Here is a 22,500-nt window from a genome sequence, read left to right as displayed (position 1 = left end):
CGTAATCTGGTGTGTGTTGTGTGTGTGTGGTGGTGTGTGTGGGTGTGTGATGGTGTGTGTGTGTGTGTGTGTCTGTGTGTATCTGTGTGTGTGTGGTGTGTGGCCCCACGTTCCGATAGGATCTCCTCAGGTTCTGGAGGAGGAGAGTCCTGGCTCAGAATAGGATTGATGTATGGGTCAGATTCTTCTGCGTGCTGAGCGCTCAGCAAGCTTCCGCTGGAAGATCGTGAGCGGCGTCCAGCGGAAGAAAGGCCTCCTGAACGCCATCATCATCAAAGAGACCAAAGGTCAGAACTAGAACCGCACAAAACCACCGTCCATTCAAACCAGTCTACAGCTCAGCTCCACCCTTCATGAGAAGGTGTTCAGTGTAAGGGCTGGGTAGCAGAGGAACACCTCGAGTCGCTCGTCCGGTTAAACGCGTGATCATTGAGCTGAAGGAGGAGCGCAGATGATCTGAGGAGCATGAGTTCAGCCCCGTGTTTGGTTTAAAAACATCAGCTGAGAGATTCAGTCAACAAGGCGGTTTGAACCGATCATTCTATGTTAATAGTAAAGATCTATGTGTTTTTGTTTGTGTGTGTGTGTGTGTGTGTGTGTGTGTGTGTTTTTGTGAGTGAGATGATCCGTTTCTAATCCTCTGATCTCTCACAGACTATGACGCCTGGAGGGTGTGTCTTCGTCTCCGTGACAAGCGTGTGTTGGCCAAGCCCACTCACGGTGACATCATCCGACTAGCCCCCCCCCTCATTATAAAGGAGGATGAGGTCAGAGAGTGTGTGGACATCATCAGCAGGACCATCCTGTCCTTCTAAACCGCTGGAATCATCATCAGAGTGATTTCACCTGTACTTCTTCAGATTTTAGCCTGCTTTATGTTGTTCTGGTTTGTTTTTCATCAGCTGTTGCAGTGGTTCAGGTCCGCACCGGTCCTGCTCGACGACCTCGTGGGATCTGTAGCACTTTCAGAGTTACGCTTGTTTAGTTTTTTCCTTCTCAACTGAGCTTGAGATTCTTGAATAGTAGTTTCTCTCTGGATGAAGGTCTGTTTTAGTTCTTGTGAAGTGTTATGGGCGTTTCTGTGACGTTTACAGTTCTTTCCTTCAGAGGAAGATGAATGAAGGTCACTGTCACAGCGTCTGAAACATGTTTTAAAAGTCCCACAGTTCTCTGTTGGTGCTTGAATAGAAAAAGTTTTTTCTCCTGTGATGAGAGAATAGTGCACTTTAACCGCAGTCACTGTTCAAACTGAATTATTCACAGCCACATTCTGCTGCGCTTATTATAATTATTAATGCTTATTATTAACGAGGAATGAAACTGCATTTCAGAAGGAGAGACTGTTTAGGAATGGAGTGTGTGTGTGTGTGTGTGTGTGTGTGTGTGTGTTTGCTGCAGAACGTTTGAGGAATGGAGCGTCTGTTGTTCACACATCAGAGGAGGTTTTATTTCTGTTCTTAAATAAATCTTCAGTCAGCTGAGAGACTCTGTGTGTGTTTTACGTCTGATTTATTGAGTTTGATGCATCAAATGTGTTTTAGAAACGCTGAATTGGTGTTTTGTAGACGCACGTTTATTCTGGTTGTTCACATTTTCATTATATCACTGATTTAAAGTGGTTTCTGTCCTCAACATCAAACCAAAGAGTCATCCTCCAGGAAGTGACATCATTTTGGAGGGAAATCAGCAGCACAAACATCAGTAGGTTTAATCAATGGATCTGATGAAAGTAAATGTTTCACTTTGTCATTCTGTGAATAATCAAGTGAATAGTGAATGTGTAGTGTGTGATCTCACCCAGAGCAGATTTCTGAGGGCCTGAAATGCCCTTTAACAGAAACAAAATTACAAACAAAGGTGCTGCGTGACAGGAATGAGTGAAATGATCGTCGTATCCGGTTCAGAAAGTTTGATCTGGATTTGGAAATCCTTTATTAACCATCCAGGAGCAGGAAACATCTCACTTGAACTGAACTGATCGTCCTGATCCAGCTTCACACATTACTACATATCAAAAACAGGCTTCTAGATACAGAAATAACAGCTAGAAACAGAACTGGGTCATTTTAATGTGTACCTGAAAGAGAGAAACAATACAAACATCAGTTTTCACTTTCTTTTTAATCAGAGACCGTAACGGATCATAAAAGCAAACTAATATACATGCATTTGTTAGATGCTTTTTATGACTGATTGTGTCACTGTATAATACACAGTCACGACTGCTGAAATTAAATATCATCTTGTTTGATACTGACAGCTGTTTAGGGGATATTATTTTATTGGGACACTTTTTTACTGAAAGGGGTTAATAGATGGCCTGCTTCTGTCTGCAACAGTTAAAATCTAAATGTCTGTATATACCACATGATACATCTCTTGTGTTCTTCTGGGATCAGAACAATCCAGCCTTTCTTCTGCACATGCTGAAGGTGTGATGCAGATCCAGACTGGATTACAGGATTACAGAATCCCTTTCGAGATTTGATCCAGATTTCTTCTGAATAACTGGCTCTGAAGGAGAAGCCGGATCCAGAAGATCTCTGAGATCTGTGAAGCTGCTCTGTGTCCAGCTGGTGGCGCTGTAAACACTGAGTCATGCTGAATTAGCACACAGCTAGAAGTGATTCGAGCAGTACTTGTACTTGTTTTTGGACTTTTACAGCAATGGCTCTGACTGTTTTGCAGCTTTATTCCTGTAATTGTGTGTGTTTTGACTTTATGTAACAAACTCTGAGTATTTCCTAGACGTGCTGCTGTTGTTTTTCATCAGCTGATGCTTGTCTAGCGGAAGGTCAAAGGTCAGCTGGTGTCAGTCACATGACATTTGTGGCCATCTCTTTTGTCACAGAATCCAGAGTTTATTCTCTGTTCTGGTTCTGAATCATTTGTATTAAAGTTCACGTTGAATCTGTGTGTGGCCAGTATTTCCACTGCATTTGATGTGATTCAGCCTTGAATGAGTCAAACATCTTTACACACAATTTGGATGTAAATCGTGGCTAATTGGTGCAAATATTGCTCATTAACATAATCACCTAAAGGTCAGAGATCTACAGATGCTAAATAGAAAGAAAGAATGGAGCTCACATGTGTTATAGAGATGAGGTGAAATGAGTGCAGATGTGCTTCCTGTGCTGATTCACTTCAGATTCACACTGAAGAACTGCTTTGATGCGCTGAACAGACAGATGCTGTCGCCATGGAAACTGTGCAGCTGCTCTGATCATGTGAAGCCTTGAGCTGGTCAAGCGCTCACTAGTGTTCACTATCAAGTGAACTAGAGAGCTCAGCATCTTCATCAGAGAATATCACCAGAGCCCCGTCTACGGACGAGCCTTCCCACTCTCTATTAAGTCCTATTGTACCAAATTTTGGTTGCAGTTCACCAGAGTTCCACTGGGGGCGATCGCCATGAGTGCAAAAATGAATGGGGGTCTATGGGGCTAGACGGCTAAATTTGTCCCTTTCACCCGATTGCCGTTGAGAAATCTCAGATCTGATTGTAGGTTTTTTGCAAGTTCAACATGGGTTATAGGTCGAAAGTTGAATGAACGAGTACTTATGTCCTTTCGATTTCTTACAAGTTGAGTTGTTTTTGCCCATAACACGCTAGCATTCTGCTAATGAACGTATAACGGATGACGTCATTGACATTTTAAAAGACTTTTTAAAGCAAATAAGTAATAAATAAAAGCAAATAAAGCTTCTACAGCTTTACAGAAAATTCAGTTTCTAAAAATACATCTAGTAGTAGCTGTCAATTAATGTACACATGGCAGAAATGTACAGAAAAATCAATTAAAGACATAATCAAACAGACCATGAACAAAATTAACAGCAATTAGTATATGTTGCAAACAAACTTATAGCAAAATTTGGTAGTTCTATCACAATGAAAACAACATTAAACGACGCAAACGTCCTGATTCTGCTGAACTCAGAGAGGCTGATGTGTTTTCATAATGTGATACATCATCTAATCGTTAGGACAGAGATATAAACAGACTGATCAGTGGTCATAAGGAAGGAGGACAGTCCATGTCATGTGGTTATAATTTTGCATATTGTTGTGTCTAAGCAGTTTAATGTGTGAAGGTCACATTTATTGACAAAAAATTAGGCTATATTTATTTATTATGGTTCATGTGCTGTGATTATTGTGGAATGTTATCAGTCCTGGATTACTCCTTGTCTTGTTGATGCGTAAATGTAAATATGAAGTTTGTCGTGATTGACAGGTGAGAGTGGCTCCGCCCCCTCTGCGAGTTGACCAATGAGCGCGCGGCAGCGGGGATGCGCACACCTGATCATCTCCGGACGAGGAAAGTTTCTTCATCATTGGATTATGATTACGACCTTCGATGATGTGGATTTATCTGTCTGTGGATCATTAAATACAGTTTCTCTTCGTCGTCTCTGTGTGTTTACAGCAGTTTGCAGGTTTGATCATAAACACTCCCTCTGCTTGCTCTTAAAAATAACTGAGATTAACTTAGTGATCAGATTTAACATGCTTATGATCATATTTTGAAATGATAATTTAAATCTGACTCATTTTCAAACTGTTTGTCCTAAATCAACATCTGTAGCCCCCTCATCACAGCACAGCTGTCTCCATATGAACGCATACTTTACAGAACAATCATGTTGCCATTTTCAGCTAAAACGTTTGCTTTCAATTTAATACATTCCAGTGCGTGTGGAAAAGAGGTTTGCATACTAGAGCTAAAGAAAGAGGGTTGTACTAGAAATGCAAACAGTAAAAATGTTGTGTTTGTGTGTGAGATCATGAAGACTTGTGTTGGGCTTATTCAGAACTCAAATTTATACTCAGAGACGATTCTAGGATTTTCCATTTGGGGACTCGTGAAAAACGCTTAACGTGGGTTAATGTACTAAGACAGTGATATTAACAGACCAAACTCACTAAACATCATACTAATAAAGTATACTATCTACAAAAAAAAAATCAGATGAGCCCTGAATATGAATGCATCGCGTTTAATAACACGTTAAGCCTTTTCCTCCCAGAAAACATGTTATTAAACGCGTTGAGATCATATTCAGGGCTCATCTGTGTTTGTTTTTTTTTTTGTTTTTTTGTAGATAGTATAATTTATTAGTATGATGTTTAGTGAGTTTGGTCTGTTAATATCACTGTCTTAGTACATTAACCCACGTTAAGCGTTTTAGAATGTCCCGGATTCAGCCCCTAATGAGGGTATAATAATAATAATAATAATAACTATCCTAATAATAATAATAATAAATATATATATATATATATAGATATAATATATATATATATATAGCATATATATATATATATATATACACACATATAGCCTATAGTTTTTTATTCTCCTCATAAAAAAAAATATATTTCAGCTGAATTTTTCATTCTGCGATTGCAAATGATTGCACAGATACTATTTAAACTGAACTGAGCTGCATGATGACATCACTGAATTCAATGATGAACTGACTTTAACCTGTCATTTTGCATTATTGACACACTTTTTTCCCTAATTAATGTTTTTCAGTTGCTTTGACGCAATCTTTTTTGTTTAAAGCGCTATATAAATATAAGGTGACTGAACTAGAGCCCTGCATTTCAGCCCCGCGGGCCGCACGGCCCAGACTTTTTTACGCCCCTCGCGTCTGTTTAAGCTTCTCCTAATTTTATGTTTTAGACATCCATCAATTAGTGATGGAAAAAATTGCTCCGCGACTGTGAAGAGCAGCTCGACGGTGTTTTTAGTTGTCCCGCAGCAGCAGCGCAGCTGAACAGTTTCTGCGTTCAAAAATACACGCAATAGTCTCAAGCTTTGCAGCAAAGCAACCGCAAAAGTAATTACCATAAATGTGTCCAGGGGAAACAGTAAGGAGATATTTGAATTATTTACTAATAAACTAGTGTTTTCTGAGTCTGTGTCGCAATGGATGAAGTTGCTGATCCTGACTCCCAGCTCCTCATTGGACAAGCTTTAGAGAGAAATGCATCCTTACAGATTATGATTATAATGAAAGAGTTTTTGTTTTTGATTTGTTTTGTTTTATTTCATTAAGTAGTCATTTAAAGCTTTCTATAGATACATTTATCATGTCTGTGAGGCATGTATTCACTGAGTTTCGGTTAATTTTTGTGAAGCGCTCCTGTTAAAGATGAGGGCAGAAAGCGCATCATGTTTGTTTTCTTTACTTTTATAAAAGCACAACGTTTTGTTGATATTGTGAGTGCACACAAAAAAAGTAGACCTTTTACAGTTACGATGATGTATTACTCTTACCTTTATGAGCAAAATGATGGGTATTCACTGAAAAACATGCACGTGATCACGCTGGCGCCTCCATGTCCTGCAAAACAGCTTTAGCTTGCACTATATAGCGCACATTTATCTGGGTCTAATGTTTAAACATTGTTATATGCTTGAACTGTTTTATATCTATAGATTTTATTTTAGGCGAGTCGTGATGATTTGAGAAGGCTAAATTGTTCTATGTTCAGCTCACTGTCTGCCGCTGGCCGCTTGGTCCTAACTTTAAAAAACAAATACGTATATTAACGAACAAAAATGCTTCCAAATGTTTTTCTAAATTAACTTAATAAAAAAAAACGAATCGAAATATAATCATTTTGCCAGTACATACAAAACTGAACATTTTTAATAGCCTGAAAACAGTAGTATAAGCTGTTTTTGTGCTTCATGTGGAAATTGCCTGCCCAATTCAGCCAGCAGTGACTCAGTCCAGCACATTCGCTGGTTTATTAAAATATACAATGAATTTCCATTAACTTGCTAAAGCGGGGAAAATAATGAAAAGAGAGTCCTCTCCTGTAGCCTGTAGACAAGTTAAGAATCATGATGAGTCACGGCTTGCGAGGATGGGGCTTAAATATCATAGAAATTAATGTAGCTCACAACATAGGCTACTTATTATATCCACTAAAATAACAAGATAATACAAATAAAATGAGAAATATAAATTATTTAGTTCTTATGTTTTATTCATGGCTCAGACAAATCATGGCTGGCTCTCCTCTAAACTCTGCCTATGGTCGAGTAGTGAACCGATGGCCGAAGTGAGGGAGACCTGCCCACATCAGGCACTGGTTTTAAATTACACCAAACTGCAGAAAACAAATACTGCAAAAAGTGTGAAGCGGCGCAGTGCATCAGCCCCCTGCTTCGCATGCGCCGCAGTGTAAAGTTCTTCTGACCATCTTACTAATAGGCCTACTAATTATTAGCAAGAACTTCTCTCTTTAGATGTTTAGTAATTAATTTTAATAGAAGTAAAATGTTGATTCAGTAAGAGCCAGATTAAAGATAAATATCAGTGTTTTATATAATTTAGGTGTGTATTATTTACACATATTAAAGTTCTTAAAGGGATAGTTCACCCAAAAAATGAAAATTACCATTTACTCAATATCATGTCATTCCAAACTGTATGAATTTCTTTCTACTGTGGAACATAAAAAAAAAAGATAATTTGATAAATTCAAAACATTGTCCATACAGTAGAAATCAAGAGTAAGCAAAATGGTTTAGTAACATTCTACAAAATATCTTCTTTTGTGTTCCACAGAACAAAGTAAGTCATACTGGTTTGAAATCACCTGAGGGTGAGGAAAGGATGACAGAATCCATTAGAAGTAGGCCTAAATTTTTTTGCATTCTAGCTCAAAATCATTGCTTCACTGTCAAGTGTATTTCTATCTGACAAAAATACAATCCAGCAAAACATTCATGGAACCCCAGTCCAGCTCCGCCTACACGCTGCAAAATCCACTTGTGGGAGAATAATTCCCTTCCTAAACCATACAATCAGTGTATATAAGCATGAGATAAAACATTAGATTCAGATGAACATTAAATAAATAACAAATAATAATAATACATTAGATTCAGATTGTAACATCAACCATCCCATTCATCCAGCCGCCCAGAGGGCGCCATCTCCTCATTACTGACTGTGCTCTTCTTCTTCCTCCACTTCCTGTAGCTTCCTGTTTAAATCCAGCTCAGTTGTACAACAGATTGCGAAGTATTGCCAGCTAACCCCTGTCTCTACCAAGCGTTTTCTCATTGCCACATTGATTGCCTCGTGTATGTTCTTTGCCTGTTCTTTGACCTTGTTTGTTGGATTACGATTTGGATTTGTTTGCTGTACGGACGGCTTGCTGTGATATTGACCTTGCTTGTTATTTGACCACGATTATCTGCCTTATCCTTGTGTGTGGTTGTCTCCACAATAAACATCTCCGCAAATGGATTCAAATACTCAAACGAGTCAGTCATCCTTACAGAATACTTCGCCTGACCAGAATCCAGCGGAGATTTCACATCTTCAGGCCGCCTTTGCTTATCAAAATGAGAGGATTACGGAGTTCCAAGCTCAACTTTCATCTCTGCGAGCCGCTAATGAACATCTCACCCCGCTGCATACAATCTCTCCCAGTGACTCGACCTGAGGCGGTAAGATTTTCTTTACCAGATAAATTTGATGGCACAGCGGAAAGGTGCAAGGGGTTTCTTCGTCAATGTTCCATTTATTTTGAGAAGCCAGCCTGAGGCCTTTCTACGTGATACCACTAAATGTTCATTTATGATGTCACTGTTTACTGGCAAAGCTCTCGAATGGGCATCTGCTGTGTGGGATCAAGATGATATGATACGGACCTCATTCGATTATTTTTCGAAGCAGATTACTGAGGTTTTTCAGTACCCAGCTGGAGGGAGAGATGTATCTATGCTGTTGTTGGATTTGTGTCAAGGAAATCGTACTGCTGCAGAATACGCAGTAGATTTTCGCACCATAGCAGCGCAAAGTGGCTGGAATGAGGCCGCGCTTAAACCAATCTTTAAGCGAGGTCTTCACCACAAATTACAATCAGAGATTGCTTGTAAGGACATGGATATGGACTTACAGCAACTTATAACCACCACGATCCGTATTGATAATCTGATACTTAACCATCCCACCTGTCCCCTAACAACTTCAATGTCTGCCACAACTGCTAGTGGCCTGGAACCTGTTGAACCCATGCAAATCGGCCTTACCAAAATCTCACTGGAGGAACGTGAACGACGGCGTGTACAGAGACTATGTTTTTACTGTGGGCAACCAGGTCATCAATGCCGTCACTGCCCCAACAAGCCCACACCATCTAAAGTGAGTATACCTTCAGGTAATCTATTCACCAAGTGCTTGACTCTCGTTATGACCATCAATTATGCAAGTTACGTACAATGTGTTTCAGCATTAATTGACTCAGGATCGGCACTGAACCTAATTCAGCATGAATTGGTGGCTAAACTCAACATCCCTGTGATCCCTTGCATACCACCGATTCACATCACCGCCATCAACACTCAACCCATTGGCAAAGGTATCACTCATCAAACCATCCCTATTACAGTCAAGATTGGTGTGTTCCACTCTGAAACCCTCTCATTTTATGTTACAACTACACCCCAGCATCCAATAATACTAGGAAATCCCTGGCTCACCATTCACGACCCACAGATTTCTTGGGGTTCCAGAGAACTTACCAAATGGTCACCGCATTGCCACAGTCATTGTCTTCAAGGTCATATACCACTTCCATGTCTAACCACAAGGGTTGAAAGTCCAATAACTAACGAAGCAGTTAAGATTCCCCAGAGTACATTGAATTCCAGGAAGTCTTCAGCAAAGCCAAAGCTGCTACGTTACCTCCACACCGCCATTGGGACTGTGCCATAGACCTATTACCTAACACAGCACCTCCTAAAAAGCAAGGTATATCCATTAACTATACCAGAAAACGCAGGCCATGGAACAATACATTGAAGAAGCTCTGGAGTCAGGCTTTATCCGCCCATCCACATCACCCGCAGCATCTGGATTTTTTTTTGTGGAAAAAAAGGATGGTGGCCTACGCCCCTGTATCGATTATCGTGGTCTAAACTCCATCACTATCAAGGAACAGGTACCCACTCCAATTAGTTCCCTCAGCCTTAGAACAATTACGGGAAGCCAAGATTTTTTACTAAGCTTGATCTACGAAATGCCTATAATTTAATCAGGATCAGAGAAGGTGATGAATGGAAGACAGCATTTATCACCACCAGGGGGCACTATGAATACTTGGTAATGCCGTACGGCCTATCCATTCACCATCTGTGTTTCAATCATTTATCAATGAGATCTTTCCGGACATTCTAAATGACCACATTATCGCCTACATTGATGACATTCTAATATATTCGAAGACACGGGAGCAACATATCCAACATGTGAAAAGATGTTCTGTCTCGATTACTGGCAAACCACTTATATGTTAAGACTGAGAAATGTGAATTTCATGTCTCACATACCACTTTTTTAGGCTACAAGATCAGTCATCATGGAGTGGAGATGGACGCAAGGAAGGTTGAGGCAGTTACAGAGTGGCCACGTCCCACTACGGTAAAGGAAATACAGAGATTCTTAGGATTTGCTAACTTTTTACAGGAGATTCATCAGAGACTACAGTACCATTGCAGCACCACTCACTGCTTTGCTTAAGGGGAAACCAAGGAAACTATCATGGACAACGCTTGCCCAGACCGCATTTTGATACCCTGAAGACAAGCTTTACCACTGCTCCAATTCTGAAACACCCAAACCCTGACCTACCATTCATAGTGGAAGTAGATGCTTCTGACGTCGGCATCGGAGCAGTTCTATCCCAGAGACAAGGAAACCCTGGTAAAGTTTTTCCATGTGCTTTCTTTTCCAGAAAAACTAACCACAGCAGAGAAAAACTATGATGTAGGAAACAAGGAACTACTTTCCATCAAGGAAGCACTGTCTGAGTGGAGACACTGTTTGGAGGGAGCACGTCATCCATTTCAGGTGATTACAGATCACAAAAATTTGGAGTATATCAAGAGTGCTAAACGTCTGAACCCGAGTCAGGCTCGGTGGTCATTATTCTTCACAAGATTTCATTTCACAGTAACATATCGCCCAGGAAGCAAGAATGGTAAAGCCGACGCGTTGTCACGAATATATGAGTCAGAGGAAACTTCTTGCTGCCAAGGACCAATTCTACCCCCATCAGTCATTTGGCACCTATTCGTTGGGATATAATGGAGGAAATTCAAAGAAAACAACTAACAGAACCCACACCATCAGGTTGCCCCCCTAACCGCCAATACGTTCCAGGATCTCTTCGGCAGCGCATCATGCAGTGGGTTCATACATCTCTGAGCTCCGGACATCCTGGCATTCAGCGGACAGAGGAACTGGTACGCAATTCATTTTGGTGGCCTAATTTAACAAAGGATGTCTCTTTGTATGTCAAATCTTGCAGCATGTGTGCACAGTCAAAAACACCACGAAAACTTCCAGCTGGTCTCTTGGAACCCTTGCCTATCCCTCGGCGGCCCTGGTCTCATCTGGCAGTGGATTCATCACACCAGATCTACCCAGCTCTAACGGCTGCACCAACATACTGGTAATTGTTGATAGATTTTCTAAGTCCTGTCGTCTGGTTCCACTAAAAGCATTACCCACAGCTATGGAGACAGCACAAGCTTTATTTCAACATGTTTTTCGAATTTATGGCATACCAGAGGATATTGTTTCTGACAGAGGCCCACAATTCACGTCCCGAGTATGGCAAGCCTTCTGCAAACAATTAGACATAAATGTCAGTTTAACATCAGGTTATCACCCTCAAGCAAATGGACAGGTGGAAAGAGTAAACCAAGAAATTGGGCGATATCTTAGATCCTACTGTAGTCAAGAACAGGAACGTTGGAATGAATTCCTACCCTGGGCAGAATATGCAAGAAACTCCCTTACTCACTCATCTACAGGACTCACCCCCTTCAAGTGTGTTTTAGGATATCAACCCCCCATGTTCCCTTGGTCGGGTGTGAACCTTCAGAAGTTCGGGCAGTGGATGACTGGGTCAGAAGAAGCGAAAGAGTCTGGGACAGCGCTCATGTGAGGCTACAGAGGGCAATCAGAGCCCAGAAAACCCAAGCAGATCGTAGGAGAAGTCCCCACCCAAACTATCAGCCGGGTCAGAGGGTATGGTTATCGACTCGAGATCTACGGTTACGGCTACCCTGCAAGAAGCTCAGTCCACGGTATGTAGGCCCATTTCGGATAATAAAGCAAATTAATCCAGTAACATACAGGTTAGAGCTCCCAGCTCATTATCGCATTTCTCCTTCATTTCATGTATCTCTGTTAAAACCCGCTCATCCTGCTTCCGGTCCTGCCTCCGAGGAGAGGGAGCCCCCCCCCACCACTGGATGTTGATGGAGCTCCGGCTTACCTGGTCAAGGATATCATAGATTCCAGACGTCGGGGGGGCAGGCTACAATACCTAGTGGACTGGGAGGGCTACGGCCCAGAAGAAAGATCTTGGGTGGCCGCCAAGGACATATTAGACCCATCATTGACCCGGGATTTCCATCATGCACATCCGGATCGTCCAGCACCTCGACCAAGGGGACGTCCACGAAGAACACCTTGAGGTGTTCCTAGGGGGGAGGAATCTGTAACATCAACCATCCATTCATCCAGCCGCCAGAGGGTGCCATCTCCTCATTACTGACTGTGCTCTTCTTCTTCCTCCACTTCCTGTAGCTTCCTGTTTAAATCCAGCTCAGTTGTACAACAGATTGCGAAGTATTGCCAGCTAACCCCTGTCTCTACCAAGCGTTTTCTCATTGCCACATTGATTGCCTCGTGTATGTTCTTTGCCTGTTCTTGACCTTGTTTGTTGGATTACGATTTGGATTTGTTTGCTGTACGGACGGCTTGCTGTGATATTGACCTTGCTTGTTATTTGACCACGATTATCTGCCTTATCCTTGTGTGTGGTTGTCTCCACAATAAACATCTCCGCAAATGGATTCAAATACTCAACCGAGTCAGTCATCCTTACATGGATATGTTTATATGACTTTTCATTGTGTGTGTTATTCCAAAGAAACATGTTGAAATTATATAGAACTGTAATAATGCGTTGAAAGATGGAACAATCTGGAAGTCATGCTGTAGACTGCTTGAAATATAATCCGTTGACCAATTTTAGAGTGCACTGTATTGATATTACTAACATTTTACTGTTTGCATTTCTAGTACAACCCTCTTTCTTTTTGTTACAACCCTGGCTCTAGGGATGCAACATAAAGGACACAAAACAAAAGTATGCCAATCAAAATAAGTTTATTTTAATAACAAAAGGGGAAAAAAAAGGGACTGGAGAAGCAGAAAACACTGCTACTGCAGTGCTGGCTGCAAAACGAGAGAGACCGAGCAAGAGCATGTGTCCTAGATTTAAAGTGACTCCCTTCAGGTGGATCCAATTAACCTGTTAATTGCAGGAGAGTGACCAGGGAAACTGCAATGAAACACAGATTAAAACACTCCCCCACATAACACTCCCACCCTTAAAACATTGCTATAGAATAACCTATGGCAAAGTCAACAAGTACATAAACGATGGACAAACACCAGCTCTTACGACCTTGACAGAGCATCCGCCAAAACGTTATCCTTCCCACGGATGTGGCAGACTGTAAGATCATATCCCTGCAAAAACAGGCTCCATCGCATTAAGCACTGGTTAGAATTTCTCATGCTGTGAAGGAACACTAGAGGATTATGATCAGTGTACACAACAAGTGAAACACTGGATGAAACATACACGTCGAAATGATTCAGAGCAAGAATAAGGGCCAAAGCTTCCTTTTCAATTGTAGAATAATGCTTCTGATGGATATCAAATTTCTTTGAAAAATAGCACACAGGATGCTCCACTCCCACTGAATCATCTTGGAGGAGAATAGCACCCACCCCAAAATCACTAGCGTCCACAGCTAACTTGAAAGGTCTGTTAAAATCAGGGGCAGCAAGAACAGGGGAACTGCTCAACAATGCCTTCAGATTGTCAAAGGCAACCTGACATAACTCAGTCCAAACAAAAGGAACCTTAGGGCTAAGCAGGTTAGTCAAAGGTGTAGCAACAGTGGCAAAATTTCTGCAAAAACTCCTATAGTATCCTGCCATACCCAGGAAACGTTTTAGTTCCCGCCGAGATGATGGTACAACAAAATTCACAATGGCCTCCACTTTTGCTCCTACCGGAGACACATGTCCATGGCCAACAACTTTACCCAAGTAGGTAACTGTGGCCTGCCCAAACTCACACTTGGAGAGGTTCAGGGTCAAGTTTGCAGCCTTTAACCTCTTGAACACATCCCCAAGCTGGGCCAAATGTTGAGACCAGGTAGAACTATAAATGACCACATCATCAAGGTAAGCCTCACATCCTGCAACTCCTTCTAACACCTTATTAACCAGACGCTGGAAAGTGGCAGGTGCATTTCTCATACCGAATGCCATAACATTATATTGGCAGAAGTTATCTGGTGTCACAAAAGCAGAGATCTCACGGGCTCGCTGGCTAAGTGGAACCTGCCAGTAGCCTTTCAAAAGATCTAACTTTGAAACAAAGGATGCAGAACCAACTTGGTCAATGCAATCATCTAACCGCGGAAGAGGAAAAGAGTCAGGTTTCGTGATGGCATTTACCTTACGAAAATCGGTACAAAACCGAAACGAACCATCATGCTTCTCAACCAATAAACATGGTGAACTCCAAGCACTACAAGTCGGTTCAGCTATGTTATGTTCTAACATATACTCTACCTCTTTGCGCAAAAGCTGGTGTTTAACAGGATTTACCCTATATGGGTGTTGCTTTAATGGGGTTAACTTGACCTACGTCAATGTCATGCTCTAGGACATTGGTACAAGATGGAACATCAGAAAACAAGGCAGAATATTGATAAATTAACTGAATTACATCCGAGCGCTCAGAAAGATTTAAGTACGACAAATGAAAGTCTAACTTAGCCAGAATCTCAGAATTTGGCAATCTACTCCGAGCAATCTCATAGACAGCAACCCCTTCTACGGTCTCAGTAGTTGGAGCATTCAGTGCAGCCAAGGCCTTGACCTCGGTAGACGCAGTTTGGTTACGGTCAAAGTAAGGCTTGAGTAAATTCACATGGCACATTCGGGTTTTCCTTTTACGATTTGGAGTCTTAACCAAGTAGTTACACTCACCAACTTTCCGATCAATGGTATACGGACCACTATATTGAGCCTGCAACGCAGACCCCAGTATTGGTAAGAGCACCAGCACTTGGTCTCCTGAACAAAACACACGATGTTTAGCCTTTCGATCATACCAAGTCTTCATCTTCTCCTGAGCTGCTTTCAAATTTTCTTTGGCCAGTTCACAGGCTCTACTAAGTCTGAAACGAAAGTTAGACACATAGTCCAAGAGGTTAGTAGGAGTAGAATGCTCAACATCTAACCACTTCTCCTTTACCAATTTCAAGGGCCCCCTCACAGTGTGGCCAAACACAAGTTCAGCCGGACTGAAGCCAAGGGACTCCTGAACCACCTCTCTAACTGCAAAAAGGAGTAATGGAACGCCATCATCCCAGTCTCTCTCAAACTCTTTGCAGTAGGTCTTCAGCATAGTCTTAAGAGTTTTGATGGAATCTTTCAAGTGCACCTTGAGACTCTGGATGATATGCAGATGAGACATTATGCTGAATAGAAAACTGCTTTAACATCTGAGAGAAAAGGCGAGACATAAAGTTAGACCCTTGATCAGACTGAACAACTCTTGGTAGTCCAAACACTGTGAAAAACTTAATAAGGGCTTTGGAAATGGCAGGGGCAGTAATCTTGCGCAGAGGAACAGCTTCAGAAAACCTTGTGGTGGCACACATAATTGTGAGAAGATATTGATTACCTGACTTGGTACGGGGAAGAGGCCCAACACAATCAATCAATCAAAACATGTTCAAATGGCTCTCCGATGGCAGGAATAGGATGTAGTGGAGCTGCAGGAATAGACTGGTTAGGTTTGCCTACAACCTGACAAACATGACAGGATCTGCAATACTGAGCCACATCGGACCTTACCCCAGGCCAGTAAAAATGCCTTAACACACGATCCAAGGTTTTCCTGACCCCCAAGTGGCCAGACAGACAATGATCATGAGCAAGATACAATATGTCAGATCGATAGACTTCTGGAACCACCACTTGAAACACACTACTCCAGTCATCCTCACGTGATATTTTCGGATCGGTCCACTTTCTCATCAAAACACCATCATTAACAAAATAGCCAGACACAACATCTGATAGTACTTCATCAGACACTAAATCTTCAAACATGGGTGACAAAGTGGAGTCTTGTTTTTGCTCAAGTATTAACTGTTCACGAGATGGAAACATCTTTCCACTCGCTGACAAGTTCATGTCACCTAGGACCATGAAAGTATCATAAAAGCGGTATCACCAATTCACTGTTAGAAGATTTGTCTTCAACATGCCTCTTAACCGACATTGCCCGAGTAGTTGCACAAACAGGAAAAGTTTCTGGAAATGCCAATTCAAGTTCATCTGGACTGCCTGATTTGAGGACAGTAGAGATTACTTCAGGGACAGCTAGCACTTTCCCACCAGCTAAATCATTCCCTAGAATAAAGGACACACCATCTATGGGAATCTGGGAACAAAGTGCAACAACAACATCCCCAGAGACTAAATCTGATTGGAGATTAATGCTATGTAAAGGCATAGACAAAAATCCTCCACCAAAACCTTTAACAATTACCTCTGAACCTTGAGCTGACTTTTCATTGAAGGACAGGACATCATATAGAATCACAGATTGAAAAGCTCCTGTATCTCTCCAGATCTTGACGGCTTGCCTGTTTTCAGGGTCAGAAGACAGACACACACAACCGTCCATCAAAAATGATGATGATCCAGCTAACTCACGATTCTTGCATGCAACATTAGCAACTGAAGATGCCAGAGGAAGACTTGGCACAGGGCTTACGAATGCTACAGTCTTTGCGGATTTATGTTTCTTACTTAGAACAGGGACAATCTGCGATAAGATGACCTAGTCTCTTACAATAAAAACAAGCCCTTTCTGAAATCAAACCATCCTTAGTCATTTTATTAGCAGGTGATGAGCCAGAGGGCACAGACTTTACAAACTGAGACCTTTTATGCTTACTCTGGTCCTGAACCTCAGAGTGTTTGTCACCAAACTTATCTTATGGGTCAAGATAAACTCATCTGCTAAGATTGCAGCTTGTTCTAAAGTCACTGCCTTCTGCTCATTCAAATAAACAGAAACAACCTCAGGCAGACAGTTTTTAAATTCCTCAAGCAAAATGGGTTGTCTAAGATGTTCCTTACTTTCAACCTTCTGAGATGTACACCACCGATCAAACAGATTCTCCTTCTGTTTTGCAAACTCAACATAAGTGTCGTGAGCAAACTTTGTACAACTTCGAAAGCGCTGGCGGTAAGCTTCAGGTACCAGCTCATATGCCTTCAAAATAGCGGTTTTAACCTTATCATAATTAGCACTCTTCTCAAGACTTAGAGCGGAATAAGCTTCCTGAGCTCTTCCCACCAAGATACTTTGTAAAAGCAAAGTCCACATAGTTCTAGGCCACTTTGACGTGGTTGCCACCCGTTCAAAATGAGGAAAATCTCTCAACATCTTTCTCAGAAAAAGGAGGTACTAACTTAATATGTCTACAAACATCAAACGGAGAGGTATCACCTCTTTGAGTTAAAGCAGCAGCTTTTAATTCCAACTCTTTAAGAGACAGTTCATGTGCAAGATGCATTTCTTTCTCTCTTATTTTTATATTAACATCTAGCTGTTTCTCCTGAAAAGCTAGCTCTCTGAGCCTAAGCGCAATTGCAGCTTCAGACAAAGGAGCGGTCATGGATTGTGGTGGGGAAACCTGCTTAAATTTTAAGACACCATTGTCAATCAAAACACTTCTAATGATTTCCTTCACACCATCCTTCAGTCGCTTCTCACTACTTGTGATGGGAATATCATAATGAGAAGACAACTGCAAAAGTTGATCCTTTGTAAAAACCTCAAGTAACTCTTCTGAAGGTTCCTTTAGGAAGTCTTCTAAAGAAGCCATTACTAACTCACCACTAACTACCCTTACGTAGTAACTACTTCCTACACAGAAGTTCAAATCAACACGACAGGTCCAATAGCACACAGCTACAAAAGTAACAAATAGCAGCAAAAATACTCTCAAACGAAGCTTTTAAAGCTTTCAACACAGTAGAACTAACCCAAACACAGAAGATTACTTACCCCAAGCAATCACAAATATCTAAAGGCGATATACTGGGCATTAGTCTACACTAAAGTCCACAAAGGAACTTCTCACAAACACTGCTAACACTCTAAAGTTAGGATCATGGACCAACTAAACACAAAAGTGCCTCAAAATGCTTAACTCACCTAACTTACACATCCCTCTTCCACTACAAAGTGAGTATGGTTGCTGAGCCCAAAACATAACGAAACACATGAGATACACCCGGATTCCTGCCTAACACTTCTAAATCCTATCTATCTTCTGAGGTGTACCGGGCACGAGGCGACTTTAAAAGCAGAAACTCAGCAACTGTGAACCAATTAATCACTGGTCACAGTTCTGAAATGCTTACCCCCAACAGAGAACAAGTCTCCACCCAGAATAACCTCGAAAATAAAAAAGGAAAAATAACAAAAGAGTGAACCGATGGAAGGACTGAATTATCAATCCAGCTGGAACTCTCACCCTACCTTACTGGGAAAACTCAAGCACACTTTATTCAAAAATACTCAAACAACCATACTCACCAAATGCTCTCAACCAAAAGGAATAAACAAAACCAGTCCCCAAAATATCAAAAGAAACAAATGCTTTTTACAAACCAAATTGGACGAGCCCCCATTATGTTACAACCCTGGCTCTAGGGATGCAACATAAAGGACACAAAACAAAAGTATGCCAATCAAAATAAGTTTATTTTAATAACAAAAGGGAAAAGAAAAAAAAAAGGGACTGGAGAAGCAGAAACACTGCTACTGCAGTGCTGGCTGCAAAACGAGAGAGAGAGCAAGAGCATGTGTCCTAGATTTAAAGTGACTCCCTTCAGGTGGATCCAATTAACCTGTTAATTGCAGGAGAGTGACCAGGGAAACTGCAATGAAACACAGATTAAAACACTCCCACATAACACTTTTCCACACGCACTGGAATGTATTATGTTGAAAGTTTAATTTTCAAATGAAAATGGCAACACGGGGGGGCGCTAGTGCGCATGTTCGAGGTATAGACGCGTTTGTTCAGTGCTCCTCTAAAGGCCTCGATAAAGTTATTATTTTGCCGTGTTTTATTTTGTTTTGAGCTATTATAGTGTGTCTACATTTTTCTCTCAAGTAAACTCGTGTTGTGACTCGATATTGCCGAAGCCGAGTACCTCCAAAGATGCTGGAAACCAAGTACTCAGAGCTATCTAAGCAAAACAATCAGCTCCGCGCTAAAGTTCTAGACCTTGAGGCTCGGTCTCGAAGGCACAATATTAAGATTGTGGGGATACAAGAGGACGAAGAGGATGGTAAACCCACCGAATTTGTCTCCAGGCTGATTCCTCAACTGCTCGGGGAAGAGCATTTCCCTCACCCGGTTAAAGTGGATCGAGCACATCGTTCTCTCCAGCCTAAGCCTGCAGCTGGTGAGAGGCCGCGTACTATCTTGGCACGCATCCATCATTTCCAAGTGAAGGAGCTTATTCTGCGTCGCGGGAGAATGCAACCATTAGAATACAAGGGTAAAAGGGTGCTGATCTTTCCCGATTATACCAGCGAGGTGATGTCGCAACGGAACGCCTTTCGGGATGTAATGCAAGCTCTGCGCAAAAAAGGAATTAAGTTTACATTGCGGTACCCGGCTAGGCTGCAGATCCACCAGCTGTAAACTCTACAGGATAGTGGCCCTCCAGGACCGGAGTTGCCTATCCCTGTATTATTGTATCTGGAACCATAAACTTGTTCCCGCTGACTTTCTTAAACATCTATGGTCCAAACACTGACGACCCTAATTTTTTCAAGAAGGTTTTTGACTTGCTCCCCGATGGGAGTAATTCTAATATAATAGTCGGGGGAGATCTGAATTGTTATTTAGACCCTTACTTGGATAGATTATCCACTCGCCCTCCCCCTGGAATTGCGTCCGTACAGGTTTTAAACAACCTGCTTAAATACAGGAATTTGGTGGACATTTGGAGAGTTGAGCACCCTGCTGACAGGGACTATTCTTACTACTCTCATGTCCACAAATCGTATAGTAGAATAGATTATTTTTTGTTGATTCTCAGTTAATTTCACAGGTTATTGATTCCAAAATACCACAGTATATTGATATCTGATCACAGTCCTCTGACCATGTCTGTTGACTTCTCTCTCCCTAAGCGATCTTATTCCTGGCGTTTTAATCCATCTCTGCTTGCTGATGGTAAATTTGTAGAATACATTAATATCAAGCTGAAAGAGTTTATAGAGTTTAACGATAATGGGGAGGTGTCAGATTCTACTCTTTGGGAGACTTTAAAAGTGGTTATACGTGGGCATATTATTTCTTATGAATCTGCTTCCAAAAAGGAAAAAGAGAGGCGGCTTTTAGAGATACAAACTTTTTTTCCTACCCTTGAATTGGCATATCAGAAGTCAAAATCATCTGACGATTATAACAAAATAATGAAGCTCAAGTATGAGTACAGCGGCATTCTTGGTGGTCAAATAAACAACCTTTTCATGAAAATGCTGCAGAGACAATTTGAAACGGGGGATAAGCCTGATAGCTCTTGGCGCGACAGCTCAAAGGGATTCAGGCTTCCAGCTCGATTTATAGCATTAAGTCTAAAGAGGGAGTCCTGTTAACTAGCCCCAAGGACATTAATGCTCGTTTTAAGGATTTTTACAATGAACTTTATACTTCTAATAATATAGCCGCTCATTTTGATCTAGCAAATTTTTTTGACTCTCTTGAAATTCCTAAGCTTGACGACGATGCTAGGGCCGACTTGGATTCCGACTTTACTTTGGAGGAGATAATCAATGCTGTGAAGTCATTTCCAACCGGGAAGGTGGCTGGGCCAGATGGATTCTGTGCTGAATTTTTAAAGAGATTTTGTGGTATCCTTGCCCCACTCCTCCTAAGAATGATAATCTGTTCTAAAAAAGAAAAAAAATTGCCTAGTTCATTATACGAAGCCAATATCTCTCTTATTCTAAAGAAAAATAGGGATGAAACTGACCCAGCCAACTATAGGCCAGTTGCACTTCAGAATTTTGATAGAAAAGTAATCACTAAAGCGTTAGCTATTCGGCTTAATAAACATCTACCCTCTATCATTCACCCTGACCAGACTGGATTTATCCCTGGCAGATTCTCTTTCTCTAATGTACGTCGCCTTCTCAACACAATATACGCCAATCATACAAAACTAAATGGGGCAGCTATCCTGTCCTTGGATGCGCAGAAAGCTTTTGACCAGGTCGAATGGCCTTACATGTTTGCGTCATTACAACGGTGTGGGTTCGGCGAGGCATTTATATCATGGGTCAGATTAATATACGCCAGGCCAATAGAGCCTCTCGCCCTAAGCATAAGGCATCATACAGATATCACGGGTCTTGAAGTGGGGTGCAGGGAAGCTCTTATTAGCCTGTACGCTGACGATATAATATTATATTTGCGGAACTCTGAGAGATCAGTTCCCATTCTCTTAGATTTAATTACTTCTTTTGGGAGACTATCGGGGAGATACCATTAATTGGTCAAAGAGTAACTTTATGCCTCTCTCTGACACTTACAGCCCTGGTGTGGTTGGAGAATATGCCATTTAAGATAGTTAGGGATCATTTCACATACCTTGGACTGACAATCCCCAAAGATCCCAAATTAATATTTAAGTTACATTTTTTGGAGTTTCTTTCTAAGCTCAAAAGTAACATAGGGAATTGGAAAATTTTACCTTTGTCTATGATTGGCCGTATAAATTCAATTAAAATGGTTTCTCTTCCTAGATTCCTAGATTTGAGTCAAAATCTCCCTATTTTTCTAACCTCTGCTTTCTTTAAGGAACTGGATTCTATAATCCTGTCTTATTTTTGGAATTATAAGACCCACCGGATTTCTAAGAGTCATCTACAAAAATCCAAGTTTTTGGGTGACTGGGTATGCCAGTATTTAAACATTATTATTGGGCTGCCAATATTAGGGCTTTAATGTTCTGGCTGAAGGGGGCACCGGGTAATGAGACCCCCGAGGCCCCCTTGTGGGTACAAATGGAGACCAACTTGGCTGTTGGCACCTCCTTAAAGGCACTGCTGTTCTCCAAATTGGATAAGCCCAAAGATTTGAATAAATTAAGCTTTGTTTTGAAAAATTCTGTCAAAATTTTAAATCAAGTGAGAAAAGTTCTGTCCCTGCCGGAGACCTCTGTTCATATTCCAATTTGTTACAATCAGTCCTTTTTACCCCAATGTTCTGATAGAACTTATCATGTCTGGAGGGAAAAGGGTTTGGG

At 41.4% G+C, this 22,500-nt stretch overlaps 2 protein-coding genes across 2 annotated transcripts in view; both read left to right on the top strand.

Moving 5' to 3' along the window:
- The window catches only part of LOC109088420 (ornithine aminotransferase, mitochondrial), an 11,875-nt gene extending 10,385 nt beyond the window's left edge, over positions 1-1,490 (top strand). Inside the window, 2 exon segments of the mRNA XM_042768146.1 lie at positions 131-287; positions 655-1,490. Coding sequence (XP_042624080.1) covers positions 131-287; positions 655-815 — 318 coding nt within the window. The 3' untranslated portion in view covers positions 816-1,490.
- A 2,701-nt stretch (positions 1,491-4,191) lies between these two features.
- LOC109093878 (carbohydrate sulfotransferase 15) overlaps positions 4,192-22,500 on the top strand; it is a 34,037-nt gene continuing 15,728 nt past the window's right edge. Inside the window, exon 1 of the mRNA XM_042768144.1 lies at positions 4,192-4,443. The gene's annotated coding sequence lies outside the window, so the exon portion shown is untranslated. The remainder of the gene's footprint in view (positions 4,444-22,500) is intronic.

The sequence above is a fragment of the Cyprinus carpio genome, chromosome A12 (assembly GCF_018340385.1).
Source record: "Cyprinus carpio isolate SPL01 chromosome A12, ASM1834038v1, whole genome shotgun sequence".
Classification (NCBI taxonomy): domain Eukaryota; kingdom Metazoa; phylum Chordata; class Actinopteri; order Cypriniformes; family Cyprinidae; genus Cyprinus; species Cyprinus carpio.
This window is presented reverse-complemented; position numbering and strand designations above follow the sequence as displayed.